The 23,519-nt window shown below is 44.1% G+C and overlaps 1 protein-coding gene across 8 annotated transcripts in view; it reads right to left on the minus strand.

Moving 5' to 3' along the window:
* Window positions 1-23,519, minus strand: part of LOC138745853 (basic helix-loop-helix ARNT-like protein 1) — a 59,144-nt gene that overhangs the window by 19,162 nt on the left and 16,463 nt on the right. For 7 of the 8 annotated variants that reach the window (XM_069903284.1, XM_069903313.1, XM_069903266.1 and 4 more), the window contains 9 exons: window positions 21,368-21,388; window positions 16,985-17,023; window positions 15,655-15,696; window positions 14,515-14,672; window positions 12,551-12,630; window positions 8,536-8,628; window positions 6,269-6,386; window positions 4,260-4,409; window positions 1,455-1,701 (listed from right to left, as the gene is read on the minus strand). In XM_069903284.1, coding sequence (XP_069759385.1) covers window positions 1,455-1,701; window positions 4,260-4,409; window positions 6,269-6,386; window positions 8,536-8,628; window positions 12,551-12,630; window positions 14,515-14,672; window positions 15,655-15,696; window positions 16,985-17,023; window positions 21,368-21,388 — 948 coding nt within the window. The remainder of the gene's footprint in view (window positions 1-1,454; window positions 1,702-4,259; window positions 4,410-6,268; window positions 6,387-8,535; window positions 8,629-12,550; window positions 12,631-14,514; window positions 14,673-15,654; window positions 15,697-16,984; window positions 17,024-21,367; window positions 21,389-23,519) is intronic. The other variant, XM_069903274.1, reaches the window with a different exon arrangement.

The following is a 23,519-nucleotide window of genomic DNA, read 5'->3' on the forward strand; positions in this document are numbered from 1 at the left end:
AGATCTTGACACACTCAGTCTCTTCCTCCTGCATCCGTGATCCACCACAGTGTACGCACCCCGCCCATTCTGACCCATGCACACACGCTACTGCTCCCACGCATTGCCTCGGATGCAGTCATCCATGGCCATTGGCACTGCTTCCGACGCAGTTAAGTTTGCGACCACGACACTCTTCTATCCTCCCATCTATGACAAACCAAGAAAGGATATACACGGTAAATGGTCAGGCACTGAGGAGTGAAGTGGGACAGAGGAAACTGGGAATACAGATACATAATTCGCTGTAAGAAGTGTCACGAGTGGATAGGGTTGTAAAGAAAGTTTTTGGCATATTGGCTTTTATTAATCCAAGTATTGAGTACAGGAGTTGGGATATTATATATTAAAGTTGTGTAAGTTATTGATGAGGCCAATTTTAGAGTATTATGTGCAGTTTTGATCGCCTCACTACAGGAAGGATAGAAAGAGTACAGAGAAGATTTACTAGGATGTTGCCTGGACTTCAGCAACTGAGTAACAGGGGAAGGTTAGACAGATTAGGACTTTATTCCCTGGAGTGTAGAAGAATGAGGGGAGATTTGAAGAGGTATTTAAAATTATGAAGGGGGTAGACAGAGTAAATGTAGATAGGCTTTTTCCACTGAGGGTGGGTGAAATTCAAACAAAAGGATATGGGTTAAGGGTGAAGGGGAAACGTTTAGGGGTAACATGAGGGGGAACTTCTTCACTCAGAGGGTGGTGGGAGTGTGGAACAATCTTCCAGCTGAAGTGGTAGATGAGGGCTTGATTTTAACATTTAAGGGAAATTTGGACAGGTAATATGAATGGGAGAGTTATGGACTGACTGCAGGTCAGTGGGACAGGCAAGAAAGTGGTTTTGCACAGGTAGAGGGGCCGACGTGGCCTGTTTCTTTGCTGTAATTGTTCTATAGTTCTCTTTCTCTGACTGTAAGAGGCACTTCAGGCAATTTCTGCTGATGGAGTATCTGTCTGCCTTACCACACACAAAAGGCGATTTTGTGTAATATTGTACTCTTTTAGTATATGACATAAATTGAATCTTAAAATGTTAATACATTTAATGAGACAGCCTCCACTTCTTCCTTGGGCAGAGAAATACAAAGATTAACGTCCCCGGGAGAAGAAGTTCCTCCTTTTCTCGGTCTTAAACCAGCTGCTTCAAATTTAGAGGGCATGTATGCCAATTCTTGCCTCATCTGCCAGGGGAAACAACCCCTCTGCTTCGATCTTATTCTTTCCCAATTTTATATATCTAATAGTGATATATTTTTTAAAAATGACAAGATTATGGGCTGGGAGGGATTAGATTGATGGAGAGTTTATTGTACTGTATTGCTGTATGTTCTATGCCTCTACAAGAATGGTTGCTCCCAATCTATTTGATCAAATCCCTGATGGAATGTGAGCTTTGAGTGTTTGATGTATCTCACCTTTGATCCACAAAGACGAACTTTCCATCTATGGCATGCCGGGAAACGTACTCTGTTGACTTCACTCTGATCTCGCCACTGATTGGCTGCGGAGCAATGTGAGGGTGTAAACGTCCGATAGCGACGAGGCAGCTTAGGTTACAGCCTTCACTGTCTACCTCGTTATCTTCCTCCAGTCCGATCTTTGTTGGGGGCCAGCTCTTCAAGTAGCCGCTACTGTGGATGGTGCAGAAACTTTTGCGATCAGCTGCAAGACACAAGGGTATCAACTGGAGGCGTGTTCTTGTCATACTAGAGGGAGCTGGCACATGAAATGTGCGCACACACATTCAACAACTGCTGGTGCAGCTCACGGGCCAAGATGTAGCTTGCAGCTCACATCAACCTTCAGAGTACACACATGGGCATCACATACAACCCTGAGATTCTTTTTTCTGCAGGCCAGGCAGAATTTCTAAAGGCACGGGATATCGGGAGAGACTGCAGATGCTGGAATCTGGATCAGCAAACAATCTGCTGGAGGGACTCAGCAGGTTGAGCAGTGTCAGTGGGAAAGAAAGGTCGACATTTTGGGCTGGACCCCTTTACTTTGGGGCGATACAGTTAGTGTACCGGTTAGCTCAATGCTGTTATGACGCCAGTGGATGGGATTCGAATCGTGCGCTGTCTGTAAAGAATTTGTACATTCTCCCTGTGTCTGAGTGGGCTTTCCTCTGGGTGCTCCGGTTTCCGCCCATGCTTCAAAATGTACCGGAGGAGTAGGTCACCTGGGTGTAATTGAGCAGCATGGGCTCATGGGCCAAAAGGGCCTGTTACTGTGCTGTATGTCTACATTTAAAGTACAACCCAAAACGATGACCATTCTTTCTATCCCATTGACGTGCAAGACCTGCTGAGCACCCCCGCAGAGTGTTTAAGTATGTGCTGGGCATGGCTTAGTCCTGCATTTCTTACTGAATCAGGTTCATGGTCATGAAAGTGTCACAAAATCTATTGTTTTGCAGCAGCCATATTGTGCATTACAGGTACAAAAATTGCTATAAATTACAGTTCTGCAAATACAGTATTTAAAATTAAATAATTAGTGCAAAAAGATTAAAAGTGAGGTAGTGCAGAAGGGAAGAACCTGTTTTTGTAACAATGGGTGTGCATTGTCACAATACCTGGAAAGTACCCGGTGACTGACTGAAAGCGAATTGAAAGAATCCATACAAATGCAATTAGGGTTCTTTATTAATTTTCAGAAGAATTTTCACTTTCAAAAACTAAAAGGTTAAAGAAAGATAGTGGCCAAAAAAAAGACATCAAATCTGAATTTAAATTGCCAAAATTTGCTTGGGTTCCTGAATTACCCACCCTGGATCCAATGCCCTGGAAATCTGATCCTTAACATCAACTTTCACTTTCTTTCCCAAAATCATGCGCAAATCTATCAACTGATCTTTCACTGTCCTCAATGACTGAGCCTCGGCAAGCGTCTGAGGTAGAGAATTCATAGCCCTCTGAATGATTTCACAGGCATCTCCCATATCCCGAGATTCACATTCCTGTTACTGAGAAGCTGAACTTGGTCAGGGCGTGCACAGTAAACTGCAGGGCCCAGAGACCATTGCCGAAACTGCTACAGATGGAAGGGTTGGTGAAGGCGCATATGGCATACTTGTCTTCAGCAGATGAGACAATGTGGTTAGGAGTTGGGATGTCATGTTAAAGTTGTACAAGTCATTGCCGGGGATCTGTCTTGGAGCCTCCACGTTGATGCAATCACAAAGAAGGCTCACCAGCAGCTATACTTTGCGAGGTGTCGGAGGAGATTCACTCCGTCACCAAGGACTCTCGAAAACTTGTACCGTGGAGAACATTCTGGCTGGTTGCATCACTGTATGGTACGGAGGTGCCAACATTCAGGACAAGAGAAAAATCCAGAGGGTTGTTAACTTAGCCAGCAACATCATGGGCATCAGACCACTCCACTGAGGACATCTACAAGAGGAGGTGTCTTAAGAAAGCAGCCTCGACTCTCAAGGAACTTCGCCACCCAGGCCATGCCCTCCTCATTGGGGTAAAAGGTACAGGAGCCTGAAAACGAGCACTTAGTGACACAAGGACAGCTTCTTCCCCTCTGCCAACAGATTCCTGAATGTACAATGAACCACAGACATTGCCTCACTTTGACTTTTTCTTGCACGATTTTTAAATTTTATTTTGTAAGGTGGTTTATATAAATATTTGCCCTTTGACGCTGCTGCAAAACAAGGAATTTTGTGACATGTTGATGACAATAAATTCTGATTCACTGGTTAGACTACACTTGGAGCATTATTGGCAGTTCCAGTCACCATGCTAATAGGAAGGATGTGATTAAACTAGAAAGGGTGCTGAAAGATTCACAGGAACATTGAAGTTACAAGGAGAGATTAGATAGGCTAGGACACATCCCCCTGGAGCAAAGGAGGCAAAAGGATTACTTTATGGACATTCACATAATTATAAGGGGCATAGATAGTGTTGATTTTTTTTTTTCCTGAGGGTAGGGTGTCTAAAACTAGAGAGTACAGGTTAAGGTGAGAGGGAAAGATTGAAAGGGAATATGAAGAAAAACAATTTTTTTCCCACCCAGAGTGGTGTGTAGAGGAAGCGTTTAAACTTGGACAGGTACGTGGATAGGGATAGTTTACAGGGTTATGGGCCAAAGGCAGGAAAATAGGATTGGATTAGATAGACACCTTGGTTGGCATGGACAAGTTGGGCCAAAGGGCCTATTTCTGTGCTGTGGGACTCCATAAACTGTGCATGACACATTACCTTTCTTCTTGGAGCAGTTTGAAGAGAAGTCCTTGTCCTCTGTCTTGACGGACGGCCTATTGCATTTCATCCTGCAGAAGAAGGAGCGGCGGGCTCCGGAACACAATCGGGTGGGTCCTGGGGTGATGTCAGTCTTCACTGGCAGACCCGCTAATCAGGGAACAAAGGAAAAAAAAACGCAAGGATGTAAAACAAATGCAGCTTCAGGTATCTAGGATGGATAAAAATGTCCAAGTCAAGGTTCAAGATTCAATTTATTGTCATGTAATAAAACAGTGTCATATTACACAAAATTGCTTTCGACTACCGTGAGGCAGACAGATTCACCATCGGCAGAAATTGCCTGAAGCTCCTCTTAAAGTCAAAGGAAGAGAAACAAAAGAGAGTAACCCCCGCCCCCCAGAGTCACCGAATGTCAATGGATTTGCCTTCAGAACATTATACTGCCTCCAGCGCTTCCACAGCCACACAGAGTCCACAGTCCAAATGAAAGGGTCCGACCTGAATCCAACCACTTTCTCTCCCACTGATGCTATTGGCCTGCCAAGTTCCTCCAGCAGGAGACATGGTGGAACCAATATCCTGTTTTCTATCCTTCCCAGTTCTGTGAAGGGTCCTTGACCACTGCCTGACGTGTTGAGAGTCTTTATTCTCAAATCTGAGCCACTGATAGTTTCCATGATTTTTTTTTTTTAACCTCTTATTCCCTATTCCCTTTCCATTTTAGTAGTCAAGTTTATTGTCATCTGATTGTATAAGTGCAACCTGACAAAACAGAATTCTCCAGTCCTTGGTGCAAAACATGCAGACACACAACCAGACAAAACATGTACAGACAAATAATACATATGCGTGTGTGCACACATATTATACACACACACACACACACACATATATATGTCTATACACATATATATATATATATATATATATATAAAGCATGGATGCAATGCTGAGTCTTTATAAGGTATTGTTCAGACCTCATGTGGAGTATCGCGAGCAGTTTTGGGCCCCATATCCAAAAGTTCATGAAAATGACCCCAAGCGTGAGAGGGTTTACACATGAGGAGCATTTGATACCTCTGGGCTTGGACCCTCTGGAGTTTAGAAGGATGAGGGGATCTCATTGAAACCTACCAAATATTGAAATGGCCATAGAGAGTGGATGTGGAGGTGTTTCCAGGAGTGAGAGAGGCTGGGACCAGAGGGCACAGCCTCAGAATAAAAAGACGTTCCTTTAGAACAGAGATGAGTAGGAATTTCTTCAGCCAGAGTGGGGTGAATCTGGAATTTGCTCTCACAGATGTGGAGGCCAAGTCATTGGGTAGATTTAAAGTGGTGGTTGACAGGTTCTTGATTAGTGAGGATATCAAAGGATATGGGGGGGGGGGGGGGGGGGGGGTGGGAGGCAGGAAAATGTTGAGGGGGAAAAGACATCAGCCATGATTCAAATGGCAGAACAGTCTCATAAGTTTACCCCTCAGCCTTCCTGCAGGGAGAAATGTTCAACCTCTCCAGACTCTACAATTCAAGCCCGCCATTTCCCAGAAACATTCCTTTTAATTTAGGCATACGGCACAGTAACAGGCCCTTTTGGCCCACGAGCCCATGCCACCCAATCACCCTACAATCCCCAGTATGTTTTGGAAGGTGTGAGAAATCCAGAGCCCCCGGTGAAAACCCACGCAGACAGGGTAGAACACATAAACTCCTTACAGACATCATGGGAATCAAACCCCAGTCCCGATCGCTGGCGCTGTAACAGCGTTGTGCCGCCCCTACGCTAAACGTGCCACCACTTTCCTGCTTAATGTTATCTTTCCTGGTGCTGGATGAGCAAAACTGAGCCCAATACTCCGTCTCATCAAGATCTTATAGCGTTGTTACCTGATGACCCTCCTCCTTACTTAAGTTTTTCACCATTTCTCAGCACACGTAACCATAAAAAATTCATTTCCACACTGACCAGCACTCATTGCCATTTCTCAATAAGAAAGATAGGCCCTTACTTTTGGCATCTATCAGCCGTTCCCTTGGAGCACTGTCAAAGGACGAGAGCTGTTCCTTCACTTTGGCAATGTCCTTCGGATGAAGGTAGTCAAACAAGCTCTGACCAATCAGGTCAGCCTGCAACAAAAAATAAAATAAGCAAAAATGATCACATGGAGAGATTCATCCATCTGAAATCCATCTCCAGAGAATACCCAATGCTTCAGAACTGGTTACTCATCAGATCAGTCCATTATGCTGAAGTTCTTATGCCCCAGATTGCTCCCACAAACCATGGCTGAATTGTTATTATTGCAAAGGGTAACCATTGGAAAGTTCCACTAAGTGCCCTCAAAGTTGCATCATAGGATGGGGTATTTGTAGGAGTTCTACAGCACTAAAACAGGCCCTTTGGCCCAACTCATCCATGCTGACCAAGTTGCCTGCCTGAGCCAGTCCCATTTGCCTGCATTTGCCGTGTTCAGCATGATGAAGGCAAGCATGCAAAAGGCCTTCTTTCAACACCCTGTTTACATGTGCTGTCACGTTCAGGGAACGGTGTACCTGTACCACGAGGTCTCTCTGTTCTCCAATGTTCTCTATGGCCCTGCTATTTACCATACATGTCCTGCCACAGTTTAACTTTCCAAAATTCAACAACTTGCACATGTCCAAGTTGAATTCCACATGCTGATACTTGGCTCACTGTCCTAGTTGATCTAGATCATGTTGTGCTCTTAGATAACCTTCCTCACTGTCCCTACACCATTAGTTTTGGTGACATCTGCAAACTTACTAACATAGACCATAGAACACTACAGCAAGGTACAGGCCCCTTGGCCCTCAATGTTGTGCCAACCCTCCTTTAAAAAAGTACTAAACCCTCCCTACCCTGTAACCCTCTATTTTTCTCTCATCCATGTGCCTGACTAAGAGTTTCTTAAATGCCCCTAATTTCTCAGCCTCCACCACCATCCCTGACAAGACATTCCAGGCTTTTTACAACTGTCTGCATTAAAAAAAAACAAACCCTCGATGTCTCCCCTAAACTTCCCTCCCTTCACTTTGTTTCTGGTGTTTGCTATTCCTGCCCTGGGAAAAAAGTGCTGGCTGTCCACCCATCTATGCCCCTCATAATCTTGTAGACCTCTATTAAGTCTCCTCTCATCCTTCTATGCTCCAAAGAGAAAAGACCCAGCTAACGCCGAGTACATTCTCATCTAAATTGTGAATAGAGATGAAAAATAACATTGGAGCCAATACAGATCCCTGCGACATACCACTGGTTCCTAGTCTTGTATCTGAGGGACAAAAATCCTGCACCACTCCCTGCCTCCATCCACCAATGTTGTATCTAATTTGCCAGTTCACTCTGGATCCCATTTAATCTAACCCTCCAAACCAACCTTCCATGCTGAAGCTTGTCAAAGGTCTTGGTAGACAACACCTACTTACTGCCTTACCTCCATCAATTCTGGTCACCTCAAAGCCATGCTGACCATCCCTAATCAGTCCTTGCCTTTCCTAATGCAGGTAGATCTTGTCTCTCAGAATCTCCTTTAGTGACGATACCGCCTTAGATGTTGGGCTCACCAGCTCTAGCTCTCTGGCTTATCACTGCAGTCCTTCACTACCTCACCTCAGGGTAACGATGATACAAGTTTCTCTACCAGGGCCCCAGTAAACTCCATATCTTCCCACAGCATCTGAGGATACACTTGATATTTAACATTTCATCTAAGTTACAAAATTTTCAATAATAAAAGACACATGGCCTTCCTGACGAAGGGCCCAGGCCCAAAACATTGGTTACCCTTTACTTCCCACTGATGCTGTGTGGCCTGCTGGGTTTCTCCAACACATTGGAGTATTACACTCAGACACAGCATCTATAGACTTTCTTGTTTAACTCCATGAGACTTAGGAGCAAAATTAGGCCATTTGGCCCATTGAATCTTCTCTACCATTCAAATCAAGCCAAATGTATTTTTCCTTTCGACCCCATTCTCCTGCCTTCTCTCCAAAACCTTTGGCATCTTTACTAATTTAAAATAAATCAACTTCTGCTTAAAATACACCCAATGTCTTGGCCTCCACCGCCATCTCTGGCAACAAATTCCACAGATTCGCCACCCTCTGAATGAAGTAATTTTTCCACCACATCCCTTGGTACTTTCCAGCTTCAACGTTGTACAGGGTTAGCAGCTCAAGTCTTTACGCTGGACTTCCTGACTCTGGGTAGGCTCTCATCTGCTGTTAACGTCCAAGGATCTGATCCCATCGTTACCTGACTGTAATTGAGGATTTTGAAGACCGATTCCGAAACAAAAAGTATCTTTCCTCTGTCGCATCCCACAACAAAAAGAAATCCGTCAGCTGCCTGTTGGAAGAGCAGACAGATTGTAAGTAATCACTCTCCGGGCCAACACTCACATTGTCCATCCAACACCCTTCGCCAATAACCTCAAAACAGACCAGCAACGTCATCAAAAGTTCAGAATGAAGTGAATCGACAGATAGTCAATGAGTTTTAAATGGCCATAAGTCAAACAGGAGGAGGTTATTTAACTCTTTACAAAGACTGTGTATTTACAGCAAAAAGTGACGGCTGCAGGGAGGATCAAAAATCTATCAATATCCAAACATAAAACAGGTTTTGGAGATGAGGCAAATGAATAGGATCTAGAACAGCCATTTACAACCTTTTTATTGGCTATGGCCCCCTTAGGACTCTGCTCAAAGATTATGGGCCCCCCTTCCCTGTGAAGCACTCAAGTTCATTCTCTTCTGTACTTCAATCCTAGTGATATTAAAAATATTTGTGTTACACAAAGTGAAAACAAGGCTTTCTCAAACGTGGGGCAGCACAGCACTGTTACAGCGCCAGTGATTGGGACCGGGGTTTGAATCCCGCACTGTCCATAAGGAGTTTGTATGTTCTCCCTGAGGGCTTTGGTTTCCTCCCACCCTTCAAAAAGCACACTGAGACTTGTAACTCAACGGGATGTAATTAGGTGGGCTGAAAGGGCCTGTTACCATGCTGTATGTCTCATTTATGTAGGGAATGTCTGATCCAGGCCACAGATCAGTCACAGTCTCACTGGATCTCAGAACTAACAGATTGGCCTCAGGGTCCATTATTACAGAAAAATTAAATATCTTTTCTCCTCCTTTGTTTTGATGTTTAGATTATCTGCGATCAATCTTGTAAAGCCATTCGAATTGATTTGCACAAACGCAAGAGGGCATCACAGCCAATGACATTAATCTCCTGTACAATCTCAGTTCCCAATCACAATAATTCTACTTGGCTCACAAGCCGTTGTTTCCACTGATATGCGCTTCCACCAGCGTTGTCTCCGCTCCATCCTTAACATCCATTGGAGCGCTTTCATCCCTAACGTCGAAGTATTCGAGATGGCAGAGGTCGACAGCATCGAGTCCACGCTGCTGAAGATCCAGCTGCGCTGGATGGGTCACGTCTCCAGAATGGAGGACCATCGCCTTCCCAAGATCGTGTTATATGGCGAGCTCTCCACTGGCCACCGTGACAGAGGTGCACCAAAGAAAAGATACAAGGACTGCCTAAAGAAATCTCTTGGTGCCTGCCACATTGACCACCGCCAGTGGGCTGATAACCTCAAACCGTGCATCTTGGCGCCTCACAGTTTGGCGGGCAGCAACCTCCTTTGAAGAAGACCGCAGAGCCCACCTCACTGACAAAAGACAAAGGAGGAAAAATCCAATACCCAACCCCAACCAACCAATTTTCCCCTGCAACCGCTGCAACCGTGTCTGCCTGTCCCGCATCGGACTTGTCAGCCACAAACGAGCCTGCAGCTGACGTGGACTTTTTACCCCCTCCATAAATCTTCGTCCGCGAAGCCAAGCCAAAGATATCAGAATCAGAATTTATTGTCATGAACAAGTCATGAAATTCGGTGTTTTGCGGTAGCATCATAGAGCAAACATTCATATTATGAACCATCTTACGGCATTACTGTAAATAAAAAAAATAATAATAATAACATGTAAGGCAGTGTCTTTGGTTCATTGATTATTCAGGAATCTGATGGCAGTGGGGAAGAAGCTGTCCTTGTGCCGTCTTTAGGCTCCTGTACCTTTTTACCCGATGGTAGCAGAGTGAAGAGGGCATGGCCTGGGTGGTGGGGGTCTTTGGGACAGAGGATGCTTTTTTAAAAAACACCACCTCACATAGATGTCCTCGATGGAGTGAAGCCTGGTGCCTGTGATGTTACAGGCAGAGTTAAAACCCTCTGGAGTTTATTCTTGTCCTGAGAGTTGGTACCTCCATACCAGGCAGTGAAGCAACCAGCCAGAATGCTCTCCACAGAACATTTGTATAAGTTTTCGAGAGTCTTCGGTGACGTACCAAATCTCCTCAGACCCCTCACAAAGTATAGCCACTGGCGTGCCATCTTTGTGATTGCTTCAGAGATGTCAGAGGGACCACTCAGTCAAATCAGATGGGAACAGATGCGCTCATATGCCAGACAATATTTCAGTCGAAAGAGCAATGAATGCAAGGAGGGGAAAGTGAACAATCCGAAGAAGAGTTCTAGCCTAAAATGTCAATATTTCTTTCCATGGATGCTGCCTGACCTGCTAAGTTCCTCCAGCACTTTTTGTGTTGTTCAAGAAACAAAAAATGAACATAATACTACATCCTTTCAAAAGGTGCATCATTAAGTTTCAAGGTTCCTTTTATTGTCACATAATAATACATTAAAAATGTAATATACATGATATACCGTAACTTCGTCCTGCCATAAGGCAGACAAAAAGTCACCATTAGTGTCACCCGGCCCCCCCCCCCAGTGAGAGAGAAAGAGAAGCTAAAGTGTGTCCCTTCAGAGTCACTGAGTGCCCGTGGATTCACCTCCAGCACTCCCGCAGCCGCACAGACTCCTGCTCGATCCATCGGCCATCCAAGCTCCAGGTCCAAACCTCCAACACAATCAGGAAGGCTTCAGTGCCCAAGGACCTTCAGGACCGCCCTTGCCCTCAGCACCTTCTCAAATCTGATATCTGGTTCCCATGAGCCAGTCTTCAGCAGCCCTCAGCCCTGTGCTGGTCCCCCGTCCCCAAGTCACCTGCAGCTTGTGTGGGCCCTCAGTTGCTGAGACCTTCGCTGGTCTGCCACCATGTTCACCATCCTGTAGGGTCATCTCCTGTTTCTCATTCTCAAAGGGGGGGGGGGGGGTGTTCTCCCCATTTCTGATGCCCTGCACCGGACCGCTGCTCCCCGGAGTCTGCAATACCGTGAGGCCCCTGCCGAGCACAGACACCACCATCTTGGGCACAGACATCCATGGTTGCAGGATTTTAATTACAAATGCTGTCAGCTCCTTTATTGATCTTGTTTGAGCCTGTACGGAGCTGCTGGCTTCGGAGCAGTGCTGTGTCCCTGTTCTCCCAGATCCACACCAGTGGCAGCCCTGCTGTTACAGCAGCTCTGGCAGTGAAGCCATTTTTTTTTTTAAACCATTTAAAGAATTACATTCGAGGTAGTTTTGTTTGCTGTATTTAGAATTTAAGGTTGATGGTGACACACTCACCTCAAAGGGTCTTCATGTGCTGTATGCCATCCTGTATGGCCCATGGTGCCACTGTTTCAGTCTCATTTCTTCCCTCTCATCTTTCAGTGCATCTTTCCTTGCTCATCCAGCTTCCCTGAAATGCACCTATGCTGCTCGTTTCAAAAACTCCTTGAAATAAAATGTTCTGCCAGAATAGGGCAGCGTGATTAGTGCAATGCTGTTACAGTGCCAGCGAATGGGACCAGAGTTCCAATCCCATGCTGTCTGTAAGGTGTTTTATGTTCTCCCCGGGGGCTCCGGTTTCCTCCCACCCTCCAAAATGTATAGGGTTGTAAGTCAATTGGGCAGCACGGATCATGGGGCAAAAGGGCCTGTTTCCGTGCAGTATATCTAAAATTTAAACTTAAACGTCATAGATTATTAGTGCCGGTTCATAATTTACTATTTGGACCGTGATCTGCTAAATTTGTCATTTGCACACAGCTAAAAGGGTTTCCAAGAAAGGGTCAAACATCAGCAAGGATTAAATCTTCAGCTTGGATATTTATCTAGACAGCTTTTTGCTTTCTGTCCTCCGAGAGAGGTTAGTTCATCTTAACGTCAAAGAAAGCCCAAGGATAACTTGCTCCCTGGAGTGCTAGAAAAAACCACAATGTGCAAGGAATGTTACGGCCACCAGGCAGACAATAAACAGCTGAGTTTATCAAAACTCACAATGCTATTTAAAAAATCAGCACACACCCTGAGAATGAGATGCTTCAGCTCATCATCTGACAGGAAGGCCGGTTTGTAGTTCGCTTCTGTGTAAGCATTAGTAGGTCCTGAAATACAGAAATCAGCACAAAGAGAGATTTTAATCAACAATGAATAAAGAATGCAATTTAATCTCAATTAACTGTAATCAGATTTATACTTGAAGCATTTAAACTTTAAATTTATATTTACAGCACAGTAACAACCCCTTTTGGCCCACGAACCCATGCCACCCAAATACTCCAATAACCAACAACCTCATGTTTTTGGAGGGTGGGAGGAAACCCACATGGACACGGGGGGAACATACAAACTCCCTTCAGACAGCGGTGGATTCGAACCCAGGTCGCTGTAATAGCATGGCATTAAATTTTCTGGAGTTTTAGCTACAATATTGTGATCATTAGTATTTGTGAACCGGTATCAATAACTTTGAGAATGAAGTAATAATTAAAGGAAAAGGAGAATAATCAGAAAAGGCTTCTGTTCAGTTACTAATAATGTTGTCACTAATTTTACTTATCTCACTACTATTGCCATTACACTCAGTGATCTACGGGAATTACGAATCATGAGTAAACATTACTAAAGATTCTGAATAGTCTGGTACAGGAGGAGGTCCATGAGTGGTGGGGGGGGGGGAAGTGACATCATGAGTTACCGCACTAGGTGACATCAACCCTAGGTATATGAACTGAATGTAGTCAAATGGTTGGCATTATAAAGGTAAGTTTTAGTCGATAAGATTTTCGGAGATCCAAGTTGATGACCATGAGTCAGAAAGCAGGATGGAGATCAAGAATTTGGTTGTGTGGTGCCAGGACAACAATCTTGCTTTCAATTTCAATAAGATTCCACCTGCATTGAATTCGCCCATCGTTATTGAATGAAGATCTACCGGGACCGATGCCTGAAGAGGGCGCACAAAATCAGTGAACCGGTGCGGACTCAAAAGGCCATTTTCCGCTCCGTACGTGGTTATATGGATGCCACTGATAGGAAGGACTTAGAAGGATACAGGCCAAGCACGGGCAAATGGGATTCACCCAGAATGCCAACTGGGTCAGCACTGCTGAGTTGAGCTGAAGGACCTTATCCATGACTCCAATTCACCTAGTTCCTCTGTCCACTTAACCTATCCTGGAGATCTTCTCACTTGTCAGGAAGGTGCAACAGCGATTGCACTTCCTGAGAAGACTGAAGTGGCCAAGGCTACCAACCACCATTATGCCAACCTTCTACTGGAGTTCTTCTTGGCTGGTTACATCACAGTGCAGTACAGTTGCTGTAAAGCATTGGACTGGAGGTCAATTCACAGGACCCTAAGAGTAGCAGAGAGGATCACTGGAGACTCCCTCCCTCCCCCATCAATGTGATCTACCAAGATTGTTGTCTGAAGAGAGCACACAAAATCATTGAGGATCCCTTCCACCCTGTACACGGAACCTTTTAGCTGCTCCCGTCAGGGGAAGAGATACAGGAGTATCAGAGCCAGACCAGGCTAAGAAACAACTTCTTTCTTCGGGCAGTGAGAATGCTGAATGACTGATGAACTGTTCATATTAACCCTCTGAGACTCTACTATTTATTTAACAATATTTATTTATTTTTATATATGTGCATCACTTGTCTGTATGTGTGTTACGTCTGGTTGTGTGCCTGCATGTTTTGTACTGAGGACTGGAGAAGGCTGTTTCGTCGGGTTGTACTTGTACAATCAGATGATTAATAAACTTGAACTTGGTTTCCAAAGCACTCCACCATTACTGGTTCTGTTGGCAACTCTTCAAAAAAGACTGAGAGCTGCACTTTGTTAACAACTCTTAGTTTTGGATTCTATGAGGACCAGGAAGGATGAAAAATGCAGATCATGACAGCTGGTTAAACAAGCCTTCAACACCAAAAAGAACAAGTGGCTTATGGGTCTGAAGGGTTGGTGGTGACACACTCACCTCGAAGGGTCTTCATGTGCTGTACGGCCATCCTGAGCACAGTAAGTTTGTCCAGTTTCCTCGACATGGCATTGCAGGTGGGCACCATTGACGCCAACTCATCAATGAAGCTGTTCATCTTATCCCGCCTCCTCTTTTCAATCTGGCTGTGAGCCTCTCTAAACACAGAAGTACAGGGTGCAAAATATCTCAATGAAATGCCACATCACCAAATCACTTGCATTAGTTTCTTGCCATTTGTTACAACAACATAAGATATCAGTGCAGGAGCCAGCCATCCCACCCGTCGAGCCTACTCTGCCATTCAATCTGGCTATGGACTCAGCTCAATTATCCATCTGTTCCTCATAATCCTAAATCCCCCTGCTCTTCAAAAATGTATTAGTGTCTTAAATACCTTCAGTGAGGTAGCCTCTACTGCTTCCTGGGTCAGAGAATTCCAGATTCACTATTCTCTGGGAGAAGCAGTTCCTTCTCATCTCTGTCTGAAATTTACTCCCCTGAATCTTGAGGCAATGTCCCCTGGTTTGCCTCTCACCTGCCAGTGGAAACAACTTTCCTGCTTCTATCTTATCTACTACTCCTTTTACAAGTTCACACATCTCTATAAAATGTCAAATTTCCTAAACACCAGTCTCTTAAACTTATGCTAATGCTCGTGCACTGTCAAACCAAGAAGATCCACAAATTAGAGGAGCAACATTTTGTATGACGTCATGGCACTCTCCAACCAGATGGCATTGTCATTGACATCTCCAATTTCTGTTAACAACCCCCCCTCCCCCCCCCCCATACCCGGAGACTCTCTTTCCTTACCCCTATCTCCCTCACTCCACTCCCCACTGCTTTCCCTCAACTCTCCCCCATCACTCCTCAGCTTTTTCTCTCTCCTACCCTCCCACCTACATCCACCTCTAACCTCATACCTGCACTCCTCCCCCTGCCCCTTCCTCCCCCCACTTTTTATTCAGGCAGTGGCTGTTTTTGCTCACACCTGACAAAGGGCCAGGCCCGAAATGTTGGTTACCCTTTACTTCCTGTGGATGCTGCGTGACCTGCTGAGTTTCTTCAACACGTGTGTGGGTTGAACTCTAATCAAGATCACAAGCTTTAGAGATACAGACAGTTCTGCAAGATTACCTGGCATTTTTCACTCTCCCATGCTGGTCTGTACATTCCATCCTAGATAAGAAGGGAAATAAATGAAACCATCCATCTCACGGAAAGTAATAGGTTCTAAACCAAGATGATGTAAAAGCCAGGATATTGGATTCTGAACCGCAGAATAAAATTTATATTACACAATAATCTCATTTGGTATTCTTATATACAGTGCACAACACTGAAAAACAATTGAAACAAAGCCTTAAGATCCAGGCTTTCTTACTTGGATGAGTTAATTGCAAGGTTGTGGATGGCTGTGAAAGGAACAAAGACACTTGGGCCATTGACATTGGCAAACATGATATCAAATCATTGCCACAAGGCTGTATGTTAGCTGCTGCTTCACCTGTTTGATGCAGGAGATATTACATAGAGTCCCTTGCCCAACCCCTCAGTTATGGAAACTCAAGAGCAAAAATTCAGTTAAAAAAGATAAGACTTTCATTCCCATTCCCACTCCCAGATGTACCAAACAAGTTTGTAGCATATTAAAAGATTAGTCAGTCCACATTGCTAACAAACTCCCCTTTGACTATTCCCGAGAACAGGTTTCTCATCTGTTCAACCTCTGCCTTCTCACCTCCTCCACTCCACTTTAACCAGGCACACCTTTGCTGACTTGCACATTGTGGACCATCTGGATGGGATGATCATGGTCAGAATTAAACCACAAAGGACCCTCAAGTCTCTTCTTCCAAAACTCCCCACTGAACTTGAGGTTAAACCCGGCCCTAAAGATTTTTCCCCTCAAATACAAACTACCTCCCTCTGCCTCATCCATTCTCAGCAGTATGACATTTCTTGTTCCAGAGCTCATCTCCCTTGAACCATTAAAACAAACACTTGTTCTTATTGCCCAACGGTGAATACACTGAAACTGACTCTTTATTGGACATATCTGAAATCAATCCCTCTGTTCCACACCATGAGGAAAAATAGAGAGATTCAATAGTTTTTTCATTAAATGTTTTGCAAACAATGAACAAACTTAAAACATACAGAGATTGCGGGCTAATTGGAGTATTTGGGGGGCACGGGCTCATGGGTTTAATTCATTCCATTGCTGGTGTTGATGGCTCTCACTTGTCAAACTCTGCTCTTTAATTTCACACCATCACAAGATACAGCGGGAAAGTTATGGGTCACATGCAGGAAGATGGGATAAGTTAGACTGGTGGCTGCCACAGAAATGGTGGGCCTCAGAGCCTTTTCCTGAGCTGTACTTGACTGTGTTCATGCTTGATCGGAAAACAAGTTGCTTCAAACCAATTTTTAAACTAAAAGCCTGTACAATATTTGACAGTACCTGCTATGCTGGTCTTCTTTGTCTGTGTCCATACTGTCACTGAAAACAAAAACAATCAATCTCTAGGCTTTCCTGTTTCAGATTGCAAATAATAAAAGCTAAAGCTATTTAGTCACCTCATAAAGTATATCCTATCTTCTACTGGGGGCTCCAATCTATGGAGTCGCTCAACTTCTCCTCCACCTGAAATCACAGCTGTGGCCCAGAGGACAATATCTGGCCTCGAGGTCAAAAGGTTGTGGATTGGAGGCCCAGATAAGGGAGCAAGTAACAATACATTTTGACACTCCAGTGCAGTTCTGCACTATTGCAGCCATGACTTAAAAATTAGACATTGAACAGATACCCTGAAGTTGATGCAAAAGATCCCATAAAGAGCATTAGAGTTGTCAGTGTTCCAGGTCAATGAATCAAGATCACTATTAGATTATCATCCCTTTGCTGCTTAGGAAAGTCTCCTGGGAAGGTGACCACGGCTCACTAGGAACTTCACAAATTGTGAAAAAGTGTTAAGGCAAGCAGGCTTTTCTAAAGATGTAAAAATACTGTACAGAATGCTGGAGGAACTCAGCAGGTCTCACAGTGCCCATAGGAGATGAAGATATATGGAGTGGAACTCAGAAATCTGCAGATGCTATGCTTGTAATAAAAAACACACAGTAAATACTGGAGGAACTCAGCTGGACTCGCAGCGCCCAAAGGAAGTAATGATATATAACTGACGCAAGGTAGGTGCAGGTTTGCAAGACCGCTGAGTTCCTCCAGCATTTTCTATGCTTTTACTGCAATCACAGCGTCGGCAGACTTTCACATTTCACTCTTTTCTAAAAGATGTTCAGGTGGGGAGGCCTGTGAGAGGGTGCTAAAGGACAATGAGAGAAAGGGAGAAAGAGAAAAATGAATGTTAGTACAATGAATGGGAAAAATGGGTGCAAAAGGGCACATATTGGAATAAATGTAAAGCAAGGACAGAGACTGCAGAAATGGTTAAAATCACAAAGCTGGTTTGTTGAATAGAACTCAACGAGTTCACCAATGTCCTGTGGGCAAAGAATCCTGGTGACATCAATTCCACAAATTTAAACAGAAGCAGTAGATCAAGTTGCTCTATTGCGATGTCAATCAGGGCGAGGCAGTAAATGCCAGTAACACCTATATTCAGATTACAGGAAAAGTTTCCAAACAGATTACTCCCTGAAATGTCAAATATTCTCCTCCTCACAGAACATCTAAATTCTTTGTGCTCAATACCAATTCCTCAATCAGTCTTAGGGACAACATTTCACCAGTGTAAAGGGCCTTCTATTCTGCGTGTCGCTCACTTGCCCATGTAAATCTCCCTTTGCACTTCTCCAAACCCAGAGCACATACTTATTAGGGGTGGCACAGTTAGCATGGTGGTTAGCGCAACACTGTTACAGTGCCAGCGACCAGGACTGGGGTTCAAATCTCACACTGTCTGTAAGGAGTTTGTACTGCACCTGAACTGGAGGGGGTCCAATATCCTGGTGGGCAGGTTTGCTAGAGCTGTTGGGGAGGGTTTAAACTAGTTTGGTGGGGGGTGTGAATCAGAATGTGAGTGCAGAAATTAGGGTAGAAGGACAAAAGCACGATGTCAGGTGCTCTGAGTTGGTGAGGAAGGACAGGAAGAGGACAAAACATAAAGGGAGCCAGTTAGAGGTTTGAAATGTGTCTATTTCAATGCTAGGAGTATTATGAATAAAGGGGCTGAACTTAAAGCATGGATCAGTACATGGAATTACGAATGTTGTGGCCATTACTGATACTTGGTTGGCAGAAGGGCAAGATTGGCTGATGCAGGTACTGGGTTTAGATGTTTTAAAAATAATAGGGTGGGAGATAGAAAGTGGGGGAGGAGAAGCTTTACTGGTCAGGGATAGTATCGTGGCTATGGAAAGGGAGGACACTGCAGAGGAAGTGTCCACTGAGTCAGTGTGGGTGGAAGTCACAAAAAGGAGTAGTCTATAGGCCCCCAAGTAGCTTTCGGGTCACCAAGTAGATAAGCAGGTAGATTTTGGAATGGTGTGGGAAATACAGGGTTATTGTTATGGGTGATTTCAACTTCTCTAATATCGACTGTCACCTACTGACTGCAAGAGGGATGGATGGGGCTGAGTTTGTCAGGTGTGTACAAAAAGGATTCCTGATACAATATGTGGACCGGGCGACTGGAGGAGAGGCCACATTGGATCTGGTTCTGGGGAATGAACCTGGTCAGGTGGCAGACCTCTCGGTGGAGGAGCATTTAGTGAGAGTGACCACAACTCCCTTAGCTTCAGCATAACTGGGAAAGTGCTTATCTAGGGAAGGGCTAATTACGAAGGGATTAAGGGAGGCAGGAACTAGTGAGAATAAACAGGAAACAGATGTTTAAGGGTGAAAGCACAGAAGTAATGTGGAGGAAGTTTAGGGACCACTTGTGCAGGGTTCAAGATAGGTTTGTCCCACTGGGCTTGAGAAGACCTTAGCATGTAGAGCCCCAAGACGTTCTATGCGTATGTGAAGAACAGAAGGATGATGAGTAATGAAGTAATGAAGTTGGGGCCGCTAAAGGATAAAGGAGACAACATGGGCCTGGAGGCAGACAAGGTTGGGGAGGTCTTAAATGAATATTTTGCATCAGTATTCACAAGAGAAAAGTACTTTGTTCACAGTGAAGTCGTAATTGAACAGGCCTATGTGCTGGACAATGTGGAGATAAGTAATAGGAAGTGTTGAATCTTCTTAAAAACATTGAGATTGATAAGTCCCTGGGGCCAGATGCGATATACCCCAGCAATAGCTATGATCTTTGAATCTCGTTGGCCGGAGGGGCAGAGTGGAGGAGTAGAGAATGGCAAATGTAGTCCCCTTGTTTAAAAAAGGTAACGGAGAATCCTGGGAATTATAGACTAGTGAGTTTTACGTCAGTGGTATGCAAACTATTGGGAAAGGATTCTTAAGGATAGGATCTATGAGCATTTGGAGAAGTCCAGTCTACTTGATAGTCAGCATGGCTTTGTGAAGGAAAGGTCATACCTCATGAAGCTAATTGAGTTTTTTGAGGTGGTAACAAAACAAATTGATGAGGGTAGGGTGGTAGATTGATCTACCTGGATTTTAGCAAGGCATTTGACAAGGTCTCCCATGAGAGATTCATCCAGAAAATCATGGCTGAGTGGATAAAAATTGGCTTGTAGTAAGAAAGCAGTGGAAGGAAAGTATTCTGCCTGGAGATCGGTGATTAGTGGAGTACCGCAAGGATATGTTCTGAAACCCCCATTCTTTGTGATTTTTATAAATGACCTGGATGAAGAGGCAGTAGGATGGGTCAGTACATTTGCAGATGTCATGAAGGTTGGAGGAGTTGTGGATGGAGCTGAAGGTTGTTGAAGGTTACAAGAGAATATAGACAGGATACAGAGTTGGGAAGAAAATTGGCAGATGGATTTAAATACAGATAAGTGTGAGAGTACATATTTTGGAAAGTCAAACCAGAGGCTCAGTACAAGGTTAATGGTCAGTTATTTAAGAGTGTGGATTAACAGAGGGACCTTGGGAGTGGGATGCAGAATTGAAATAGTTGGGTTGTCACGCAGGTTGATAGGACAGTTAAGAAGGCCTATGGGATGCTGGGATTCATTAATAGGGGCATTGAATTCAGGAGTAGAAAGGACATGTTGCAACTCTACAAATTTCTGATAACACCACATTTTTGTGTTCAGTTCTGGTCACCTCATTATAGGAAGAATATGGAAGCTACAGAGAGGGTGCAGAGAAGATTTACCAGATATTGCCTGGATTGGGACTTTTCACTTCGGAGCACAGAAGGATGAGAGGAGACTTGATAGAAGTCTACAAGATTATGAGAGGCATAGATAGGTGGACAGCCAATGCCTGTTTCCCAGGGCAGGATCAGGAAACACCAAAGGACATCTGTACAAGTTAAGGGAGGGACATTTAGGGGAGACATCAGGGATAAGTTTTATTTAACTACACAGAGAGTTTTAGGTGCCTGGAATCTCTTGCCGGGGATAGTGGTGGAGGCTGAAACATTGGGGCCATTTAAGAGACTCTTGGACAGACACATGGATGGAAGAAAAATAGAGGCCTATGGGGTAGAGAAGGATTAGTACTTTTTTTTAAGGAAGTAATATATGAGTCGGCACAACATTGAGGGCCGAAGGGCCTGTACTGTGCCATATTGTTCTATGCTCCATGTCTGCGTGGGTTTCCTCTAGGGGCTCCAGTTTCCTCCCACCGTTCAAAAAACGCACCGGGGGTCAATTGGGTGTGTTACAATGCTATGTGTCTGAATTTAAAATATAAATTTAAAAATGTAATATTTCAGGAAGCTCACTCCAATCAAATGTTCATACTTACTCGAATGAGAAGCCTTCGAGCCTGGGGGGGTGGGGGGGGGGGGGGAAATTACAAAACGACTTTAGTCACAAAATAATAAGATGACAGATATTAGACTCTATATATTTAATTAAAATTGTAGATTCTCAAACAGCATGTGCATCAAAACTGTTTCACCAACAACATTCTTTTCAAAACAACAGATCAAAATTCCAATGTATTGTCAGAGGACATACTTGACATCACATACAACCCTGAGATTCCTTTTCCTCCAGGCCAGGCAGAATTTCTACTTATTGGTAATGTGAATAAAAAACTGTACTCAAGAAAAAATACAAAAGAGAGAAAAGAAAACAAAAAGTCTGACTGCTCAATACAGAAAATAAATATTCAATAATCAATCAAGTGCCCAAGTAAGAGTCCTGAAACAAGTCCCTGATTGAGTTTGTCGTTGAGGAGCTTGATGGTGGAGGGGAAGCAGCTGTTCCTAAACCTGGTGGTGCGAGACTTGTGGCACCTACACCTCATTTCTGATGGTAGCAGCGAGAACAGTGTGTGCTGGGTAGGATGGACCTTCGATGATCACTGCTGCTCTCTGACATTGATGCCTCAGTTGTCAGGGATTGCAATAAAGAAGCAATGGTACAGATTTAAGATAACTGGTGGAAAGATTAGAGACACTACTCTGGAGTTGAGTAACTTTTTTTTTACCCTTTCAGCCCTGATAACACTGGAAATGGAAACCCAACAGTGTGCTTAAATAACCTGGATATTCCTCAATCACTGGGGCTCGGGACCAAGGCCAAGAACTGGGAAGCACAACTACTTTGGATTGTTGCTTTCCAAATGGCTCTTACAAATAAAACCACAATATCCCACCACCATCTCGGTCCATAATTCACAACTCAAGTCAGGAAATGAGTGGCCGACCTTCTCACTTCAGGCTTGACTTACAAATGCAGTAAGAAGGTAAAATCACGAAAGTCTACCAGACACCATGGTTGAAGTAAGAACACAATGCTGGGGAAACTCAGCTGGTCAAACAGTGTCCTTTGAGATTCAATTCATTGCCATGTAATAAAAGCTGTGTCACATTACACAAAATTGTTTTTACCTGCTGTAAGGGAGACAGATTCTCCATCAGCAGGAATTGCCTGAAGCGCCTCTTACAGTCAGAGAAAGCAAAAGAGAGTCCCCCAGAGTCACCAAGTGTCTGTGGATTTGCCTCCAGCGCTTCCGCAGACACACAGTCCAGTCCAAACCTCCGACACAATCAGGAACCCTACAGTGCCCTCGGCACCCTCTCACATCCCGGTTCTGATACCTTTGTATGGCAAAGATAAAGATAGATGACCAACATTCCAGGCTTCATCGTACCTTGATGAAGGGCTCAAGCCCGAAAAATTGGTTATGCCTATCTATATAAAGGACACTGTTTGACCTGCTGAGTTTCTCCAGCGTTGTGCTTTCATTGTATTACAAAGGCAGCAACCAGGCACAATTAGAAAATGTTAATAATTAAACACAAGAAGAAAACAGGCTAAACTATAGACAAATAGGAAGAAGAAAGGAAGCACAGCCTTAAAGTTGATTAAGTCTCAAACCAGTTTGGGCACAGAGAAGTGAGCTCAATAGTTTTATATTATGATAGTATGTTAAAAAGATAAGGATCTTGCATACCTCAATAGTTTTAGAAACCCTTTAATTTTTTTTTCAAATTTTAAATTACATTTAAACTTAGACATACAGCATGATGACCAGCCCTTCCAGCCCATGAAACCATGCTACCCAAATACACCAATTAACCTACAACCCCTATACGTCTTTGGATCTTGGGAGGAAACCATGCAGATATGGGGAGAACATACAAACTTCTTACAGACAGCGCCAGATTTTAACCCAGATCACTGTCACTACAATAGCATTGCTCTAATTGCTATATGCTAACCATGCATTGGGTGTCTGGAATGATAGAGGAGGCTGTTACAATAGGGACATGGATGTAAGAAAGGTAGCAAGTTATGGGTATGATGTAGAGAAGTCTTTATACAAGTCGGCACAACATCATGGGTTGAGGAGCCTGTTCTGTGCTGGAATGTTCTATGTTCTAATGCAAATGAAGGTAAAATATTGAAAATACTTGCACTTCCAAAGCACCCCTCATGCCCTCAGA

Source organism: Narcine bancroftii, chromosome 1, assembly GCF_036971445.1.
Source record: "Narcine bancroftii isolate sNarBan1 chromosome 1, sNarBan1.hap1, whole genome shotgun sequence".
In the NCBI taxonomy this organism is placed as follows: domain Eukaryota; kingdom Metazoa; phylum Chordata; class Chondrichthyes; order Torpediniformes; family Narcinidae; genus Narcine; species Narcine bancroftii.